Source organism: Rutidosis leptorrhynchoides, chromosome 8 (genome assembly GCF_046630445.1).
Source record: "Rutidosis leptorrhynchoides isolate AG116_Rl617_1_P2 chromosome 8, CSIRO_AGI_Rlap_v1, whole genome shotgun sequence".
Taxonomy (NCBI): Eukaryota; Viridiplantae; Streptophyta; class Magnoliopsida; order Asterales; family Asteraceae; genus Rutidosis; species Rutidosis leptorrhynchoides.
The window spans coordinates 269,340,024-269,349,491 of NC_092340.1; the positions used below are offsets into that span (position 1 = coordinate 269,340,024).

A 9,468-nucleotide genomic window follows, 5' to 3' on the forward strand; every position below is an offset into this window, starting at 1 on the left:
TTAATAATTTTAAATTATTGTATTTAATTATTTTGAATTGAGTACGAGAAGGTATAAAAGTTAGGCATAAGGAAATCAATTTTATATTTATATTTTTAATTTATATTTTTAAAATAAAATGACAACCAATATTATCTCTTATGATTGAATGATGATTGTTTAATATGCATTTTAGTGTTTGATGAAATGTTCAGCTGACGAGTTTCTTGGTCGGACTATGAGGTTCCACGGGTCATTAAACTAAATAACTTTAACATTTAAATTCAGTTAATACCTAAAACATATCATTAAACTGTTTCGTTTAAATAAACCCGTGATTCCACGGGTCATTTCACTAGTATAAAATATTAAATTCAAATTGCTTTATTGAACTTCAATTTTAAATCTAAAAGAATTCTACTACTCCGTATATGATATTTTCATAATTATTTTTATCAACTCCTTTATTAATTTATTTATTTATTATTTATTTACTTATCCGATTATAATAAAATAAATTTATATTATATCGTTGTATATCACATGAGCTTCTGTAGAAAACTAGAAAACCCATAATTTCATGTCACGTTCCGGCCGTTTTTTAACTTCCAATACACCGATCTCATTCATTCTCCCCAAGCTTCTTCCACTACGCACAAATTTCCAATTTTAACTTTCAACTGAACAAAAAACCCCAATTAATTTAGTCCAATTTAACACCTTTTATTCTTTTCTCCGACAAGATCTCGCCTGCCGGCCGGCACAGGCAACCGGAATTCTGGTAATGAGTAATTGGGCCCTGACTGAAGCTTATGTAACGCCGATATATACACTAAAAGATGCGAACAATATATGGGATGTATTAAACGATTCTCCTGTTTGGCAAGATCGAATTTTTCATATTCTTGCTGCTCTATACGGCATCGTTTCACTTGCGGCACTTGTGAGTTTATTTAATTATGCATAATTTATTAATATTCGTTAATATGATTGTATATGTGTAGTATGTAATTGATTCCAATTGCCCAATTTCTTTTTCTAGGGTTCACACTGATGAAAAACTGATCAAGGGTAATTTAGTCATTTGGGTTTCATTAAAGGGATGCTTTACTGTTTATATTGAATATTTTTAGTTTGAACTGGAAAGTTATTAGTGGGATTATTGTCAAATTAAGTTTAATTTTGTTATAGGTTTAAAAGGAGCTAATAACAAGTAATCATATTGATGATGAGTTTTATAACACAAATCGAAGCGCTTTTCGATCGTCGTGTTCTACTTATAATTATTATCTGCAATAATCAACTTGAAAAGTGCTTATCCAAACATCTTTTGAAGTAAACGATTATCGTATTTATCGATTTTTACAGGTACAATTGATTAGGATACAATGTAGAGTGCCGGAGTATGGTTGGACAACTCAGAAGGTCTTTCATTTCCTCAATTTCTTGGTTAATGGGGGTCTGTATATTTCATTTATTATTAATCATAAATAATAATAATTATTATTAAATTTCAAACTGCAACGAGGAACCGTTTGATTCATTTGTACTGATTTAAAACTTGTTACTGATGCAGCCAGATGTCTGATATTTATCTTTCGACGTGATATCCAACAATTGACACCTGAGGTTAGGAATACTTTTATGTTTCTTATGTATGGGTGGTAATTTTGACCCATCTACTTATGACCATATGGGCCAACTGAAATATATGGTTAGGAACGAAGCATAATCAAATGGGCCATGCTGGTTGAAAGTTTTCCAGCATGGTAGTTATGTGTACTCTTCGTTATGTGGGATACATTAGAATATTATTGTACTCAGTAATCTGTAATAATTTATTTTTTGTCACATTACCCAACTTGTTAGACCTGCCTATTTTGCGACATAAATACACATAGACTTATGTATAGATAATAATCATGTCGTTTATGTTGATCTTTTTGCTCGGATACGTTTCTTTTGTCAGATTGCTCAACATATGTTGCTTGATTTGCCAAGTCTTGCATTCTTCACTACCTACGCGCTCTTAGTTTTGTTTTGGGCAGAAATCTACTACCAGGTTTTATTAGAAATATTCTTTTTTATCTATTTATTTAATTTTTTGTTGGAATTAATCGGTCAGAGTGTGTTTGTTTATCTATCTATATCTATATATATATATATATATATATATATATATATATATATATATATATATATATATATATATATATATAATAATGATAGGCAAGGAATGTCTCAACTGATTTTCTCCGACCAGCTTTCATGGTAATCAATGGAATTGTTTATGCAGTTCAGGTAAACATACTAAAGTTAGAAGCTTTAATATAATACTATTATTTTGTTGCTTTTTTATATATATATTTTTTGGACTTTGGAATATATTAGTAGCTATATTCAATATCCTGCAAGGATAGGTAGTTAATAATGTTATTAACATATTTAATGACATTTGGAGTAAGCGGTTAACCAATTTTATTATATTTGTAACAGATTGCTCTATGGTTAATAATTTGGTTAAAGCCTGTCCATATCCTGGTGATCCTATCCAAGGTTTTCTTTGCAGGTCTAATAGCCTTTAAATTTCGGTTGAGTTTTGATTTTTACGTTTCCCTCCTTCGGAAATATATCTCTCTTAAAAGTTGTCTTTCTTCTCACACATATTATTTATTCAGGAGTCAGTTTAGTTGCAGTCCTGGGATTTCTTCTTTATGGAGGAAGGTACTTTTATTACTCTGATAATTTTCCCCCATCCTGTATGAATTTTAATGTTTGACTTTTCTTGACCTTTGGTTTAGGAACTTGATTGTTTTTTTCTTTTTTTATAATAAAGAATCATTGGACACTTCTCATTAACCGCCTTTTACTTTTAATAATTTTCCAGGCTATTTTTAATGCTGCAACGGTTTCCTCTAGAATCCAAAGGTCGCGGAAAGAAGTTACAGGAGGTATGCTAGTTGTGCTTTCTATTGCAATTTGTCATGTTCATTCTGATCCCTCTATGTATACCCTCACGTGAGTCGCACATGGGGTCACTTAACGGAATCATGGCATCTGACTAACGGTCGTCAACGTTGGGGACCGACCACGCAACATGTGCAAACGTCCGGGCCTTCCACGTGTAAAATTTTAGAATAGTCCCATACTTTAAATTTTGGACATAGTTTAGGGACCAACTGTGTAATTTTGTCTTTTTTTTATTGTAGGTTGGCTATGTGACAGCAATCTGCTGTGCATGTTTCCTTGTGAGATGTATCATGGTGAGGCCTTATCGTTGTTACATTCACAAAATAAGTTAATGATCAAACGCCTTATCCTAATGTTTTTAATTCTATTTCTGGTGATGATTTTTAGATGTGCTTTAATGCATTCAACAAATCCGCTAACCTAGATGTATTGGAACATCCTGTTCTAAACTTCATATACTACCTTGTAAGTTTCATTCTATCCTTGTAATGTCTATATCTTTTTATATGTTTACCTTTTTGTTTTGTAATGCTTTTGCTTTGTTTTAACAGTTGGTGGAGATATTACCATCGTCTCTAGTTCTTTTTATTTTGCGGAAGTTGCCACCAAAACGGGGGATCATACAATATCACCCTATTCGTTGATTGGATTACCTTAACACGTTACTTCGCTCCGACAGTTTTTTACAGATTTTGAAAGCCTTCTCAACAAGGTGTGGGTTCTCTCTGCGGAATATGTTAATTTTATTGATTTGTATTTGTTAAATATGTGTGTTATTTAGTTAAATTCTGTTATAGAAGGAAGCTGAACCTTGTTCTGCTTCTGATGGATCATTGTCAATGTTATTTATTAGTATGTTTATTTATATATTTTCTGTCCATAACAAATTTTCCCAATTTGGTTCTGTTTGTGCTTAATTTGCATGTTGTATTGATAATTGAACTGCCAAATATGGTTCTTGTGCCCAGATGCAAATATAGATTAGCAAATGGGAAATTAATCGATGTGCACTTTTTTTCCATATCGTTTTAACGTTATGCCTTTAAAATCACGAATTGCAACAATGTCACATGACCAAGCACGGTGCTTGGTGCTCGGTGTTTCATGTTTGGTGCATATTCCTTGGTCGATTCATTTGAACGGCATTGTCCAAGGTTACATTCAACTCGCACCAAACACGAGCAACACGCACCGTGCGAGTTGCACCTTGTTTTGCTTGGTGCGAGTTGCACCCTTTAAAAAACTCCAACATGAAGCATATACATTTGCACCAAGCAACTCGCATGGTTCGTGTTGCGCATATGAATCAACGATCAAAGAACACGCACCGAGCACCAAGTACCCTGTTTAGTGCGTCTAGTGCGTGGTCAGGAGACATTTTTGTAATTTTGTGAATTTACGGGCATATCATTAACACGTTTAGGGAAAAAAAAATCGGTTTAGTTCTCTTAGCAAATAAAGGGAAATGTTCAATGAAAAAAGTGGATAATTGATATGGACTAATGGACATATGGTTTAGGCTTAGATTAGTTAAGTGGCCTTGTTGGGCTTTACCTTGGCCATTTTAAAAATTATCACAAGGTTTATTTATAAAGGTAAAACTTGCATCTTGAAATCTTGACAACTATAATAAGAAAATGAATTATAATTATGAACTACTAGTTAAGAAGTAAAGAAGGCAACTTGTTAACAAAGAAAGCTTGCAAAGAACAATAATTTAAAATCGCCTAGGTTGAAAAAACTCTTTCTTTAATTCCTGACTAATAATTGAATAATTTAAAGATCTATAAGGGTATATCAAGATTGATCAAGTCTAATCGGTAACATTAGGGTCACATTTCAGGTCTAAAAGTTAGGCTTTGATTGTAACATGACATAACAAGTGCTTGACCTAGCCGAATACGTACTACGACTTGCTTTGTAGGAAGAAAAAAAAAACTAAGTCTTTTGCTTCTCGAATTGCATTCCTGCGAACGTTGCAAGTGCAATCAACACATACTGAACAAAACATATAGCGTTTTGTTTTGATAGTATGATCTGATCCATTCAACAAGAATAAAGGTACCATAGTGATTGTAAAATGCATTCAAGTTGTACCATCTTTATCTATCCTACTCGTCCCAAAGATGGTAATTTCAAACTCTATAGGCTACCGACGAGTATGAGCAAACATAGGTCTAGCCCGTCTAGGATGGGCTACAAACCCGAAGGGATTTAAGCTTAGCAAAGAATTCGAATATTGTTTGTTTGAGCAAACATATATGGAGGTGATGCTGGTGATCTGTACACCACATCCTTTTGTCCAAGGACAGATATTGAGGTGTGCAAGGCGTGCGACCGCACATGGGTCCAATACCTATAAGGACCCAAAATTTATATATTAATATTACATACTCGGGCCTATTTTACATACATAGGTCCATTTGTTAATTAATAATTTAAAAAATTTAAATAGAAAATACATAATCAATGTCGAATATTCAGCCCCAATGCTCCTAGTTTGGCTCCAATACTTCGACATCGATTCCATCAATTTATAGGTAATAATTTAAAAATTACAATTAGATGTATATAAAAAAACGTCCACTTTTAGTTTTCGAACATGGCCCATACAATTGATAGGGTGCTTTTGTCATACATTTTTTTTTTTGACAGTTTTTCTCTTTTCTTTTAATTGTCCTACCACCTCCTTCCTTTTTCAACCTAAGGATTAATAATGTCCAAAAATTTTATTTGATGGTGTATGACAAAAGGGAGTTGGGGGTACAGATCTACTCCCATTTATGTATATTGGTATTCAAATAGAACAGTTTCCTACCAAGCACAAGTTATGTCTTCAAGGCTTATTGCCCTGGCCAAAAATTCGGACTTAAATGGCAATCTTTTTTGGACATTATGTCACCAAAGATATTTTATGCTTACCCTTTTAAGTCACCATTCGAGTAAGACCTTTATCTAACACACCAAAAACAGATCGCCATTATCACATTGAAGACGTACATGTCCTTCAGAAAGGTTGTCCATATTCAGGGTCCATTTATAGTCGACACTAAATCGCAAGCATTCGACAATATGATGTATCGAGGAAAGGTTCAATGGATATCCGTACGTTGGTAAGGCATACATGAATGCAACTAATTCCCATATCATGTGATCACTAAATGAAAATGATCTTTCTCAAACACATGAATTAAGTACATCGAATGTTATGATGTTACAATTATCCTACTTAACAACTACGAGTATGTATGTATGTATGAAGTGCTTCTTTTACTCAACGTCTACATATAATTTGCAATCACAAGGATAACTTTTAAGGAATTGATATTTTCACCACCATTTTTGCTAAATCCACCTAAATATTCTAAAATACTCTAAAATGATGGGTTACGCACATTTTTTTAAGAATTTATTTAGGAATATATTTTTTTTAGGAAAAGCATCAAATAATGGTGGAAGTATACATTTAATGCTTAAAGTTGTAGTATAAACATGTTACTAGATTCGATAATGATCTTCATATCTTAAACCAAACCGATTTTAACCAACTTGTACATACTATATCATAACTATATCTATAAAGCGTAAACAGGTAGATGAAAAATGTTTTTTTTGTTCGGGTTATCCAGAGAGCATGTACTTTTACTTAAATGTATGCAGTTTAACCGAGTTATCACATACCGTTTTCAAACCTTTTTATGGACCACCTAAATATTTGTTACTGATAATATATAAACCCGAAATCACTTGTGACAATATGAAGACGTCGCTAATAGTTAATTTTTTCGCACGGGAAATTTATTTGGCGACAATTACATTGGGTCTTCAATACCGAGTAAACCCCGTGGGTGAAAAAGAAAAAAAAACATGGGTAAATTAAAGCACATTCGACATTATTGACTAGAAAGCAACAATATAACACCAAATTTATTGTATTTCCCAAATTCTTGGCAGCCTTGTAACCGAAAGTCAGCCGCCTTTAGATATAGGCATATAAGTTTCTTTGGTGCATCTGATACCAGTTTGTAGGATCCTTTTTTCTAGCCCAATTAATCACCAAGTATCACAATCATATAAGCTAATGAAGTTCCACTCTAAAATCAATTGGTGATAGAGGGAGTAGCCCACTAACTTATATATTGCCCTTGGAATTTATTGTTGGAAGCTTCGACGAGCCCAACACACCCACTATAGAGGACCTAAGTTATACTCACTCACTAGACCAATACTTTGACGTTGGTTAGCCTTTAATTTTACGAATCCTTAGTGCACAATAGTATTTAGGCGACAGTGTCGACCATATATCATTCAGGCGGTATAACCGACCATGTATCACTTAGGCGGCAGAGCCGACCATATAATAAAAATAACACAAGTGCACTAAGAACTCAAACACGAATTAAGGCTTAACCGGGAAACTTAACAAAGAACACTTTTATTAATACAAAGAAACAATTACAATATTATGGACTCAACTCACACTCTTACTTCTTCACAACTTCTACTTCTAACTCTTCTTCACTTCTTACTTCTTCTCTACTTCACACTTCACTTACTCACACCTTACACAACTTACTCACAAATGAAATCACCACCCATATTTATACTACTTCATGGAAACTTCTACACACTAGATTTTTCCATGGATAAATATCTAGATATCTTTACCACATAAAAATATCTAGATTTTTACATTTTAACATCTAGATTTTTCTTCATTAATATCTAGATATTTCTTTTACATTTTAATCCCATATTATCTAAATTTGCATTGCATTTTAACACTCCCCCTCAATGCAAATTTTCTTCCATTGGTGACTTGCAGACCATTCCAAGTGCTTCTCTGAATTCTATAAACTTTGATTTACTTAGGCTCTTGGTGAATATATCTGCAACTTGTTCATCTGTCTTTGTTGGCACCATATTGATCTCCCCTTCAAGAACCTTTTCGCGAACATAGTGATAGTGCACTTCTATATATTTTGTTCTCGCATGAAAGACTGGATTTTCTGCTAGACGTATAGCTGATAGGTTATCGCAGAAAAGCTTTACTTGATAATCTGCTGATTGATGTAGATCTTCCATTAGTTGCTTCAACCACATAATTTCTTGTGTTGCTGATGCCGCCGATCGATATTCTGCTTCAGTGCTTGATAAGGATACTGTTGGTTGTCTCTTGCTGTACCATGATATTACTCCCGATCCAAGACTAAACATGTATCCAGTTGTTGACCGTCGTGTATCATAGTCTCCAGCATAATCGGCATCACAATATCCAGTCACGTGACATTCTTTTGTTTTCTTGTACAAAATGCCAAAGCTAATAGTGCCTTTAACATAACTTAAGATGCGTCATACAACATCAAGGTGAGGCTTCTTCGGATTGCTCATGTATCGACTAACCACTCCAACTGCATAAGATATGTCTGGCCGGCTTAGTGTGAGATAAATAAGACTTCCAACCATCTTTCGATACATGGTAACATCTTGAAGACTTTTTCCTTCATCTGCTCGTAGTTTTGTATTCGGATCCATCGGAGTTGAGATAGGTTTACAATTAAGCATTCTGTACTTTTGTAAAAGATCTCGCGCATATTTCTGTTGTCCCAGAAATAATCCTTCTCTTTTATGCTCTATTTCGAGTCCAAGAAAATGTTTGAGTTCTCCAAGCTCCTTCATATGAAATCTGATAGACAGATTCTCTCTTGTTCTTTGGATCTCCTCATAGTGATCTCCCGTGATGATTAAGTTATCCACATATACTAGCACTATGGCTAGTTTTCCTTGATCTTGTTTCACAAATAAACTAGAATCTGAAGGAGCAACTGTGAAACCACTTTGTACTAAGAACTCGCCAATCTTCCCGTACCAAGCTCTTGGAGCCTGCTTCAAGCCGTATAGTGCTTTCTTTAATTTGCAGACATGATCAGGATGGAACTTGTTCTCAAAGCCTCTTGGTTGATCCAAATAAATGTCTTTGTCAAGTTCTCCATGTAAGAAAGCGTTCTTGACATCCATCTGCCACAGCTTCCAAGATTTGCTAGCGGCTAAAGCTAGTAGAGCTCGAATTGTTGTGATCTTCGCCACTGGACTAAACGTTTCTTCATAATCCAGCCCATATTGTTGAGAAAAACCTCTAGCAATAAGTCGAGCTTTATACCTTTCAACGGAGCCATCTGATCGAGTCTTCACCTTGTAAACCCATTTACAAGATATTGGTTTTACATCTTTTGGCTTTGGAACTAAACTCCATGTCTGGTTTTCTTTTAGTGCATTAATTTCTTCTTCCATCGCTTTCTGCCATTCTCGACTTTGTGCTGCTTCTTCATAAGTAGAAGGCTCAATAGGTATTGATTCATCCACATGAGCAGCATTGGCATACCTCGGATTAGGTTGCCTCGGTCTTGTTGATCTCTGTAATTCTTGTACATGCTCCTCGACATCCATTTGGCTTGGACGAACCTCCTTGAATACAGATTGATGTACACCAGTTTTCCATGGACTCTTTTCCTTAGAGTA

The 9,468-nt window shown here is 34.3% G+C and overlaps 1 protein-coding gene across 1 annotated transcript; it reads left to right on the forward strand.

Annotated features, from left to right (window-relative positions):
* Positions 1-540: 540 nt before the first annotated feature.
* Positions 541-3,850, forward strand: LOC139861336 (tobamovirus multiplication protein 3-like). The gene is made up of 11 exons (XM_071849707.1): positions 541-922; positions 1,348-1,438; positions 1,556-1,608; positions 1,949-2,041; positions 2,209-2,280; positions 2,476-2,548; positions 2,658-2,703; positions 2,867-2,930; positions 3,189-3,242; positions 3,337-3,414; positions 3,501-3,850. The coding sequence occupies exons 1-11, from the start codon at positions 764-766 to the stop codon at positions 3,591-3,593; spliced, it is 876 nt and encodes a 291-aa protein (XP_071705808.1). The 5' UTR covers positions 541-763; the 3' UTR covers positions 3,594-3,850.
* Positions 3,851-9,468: the final 5,618 nt, after the last annotated feature.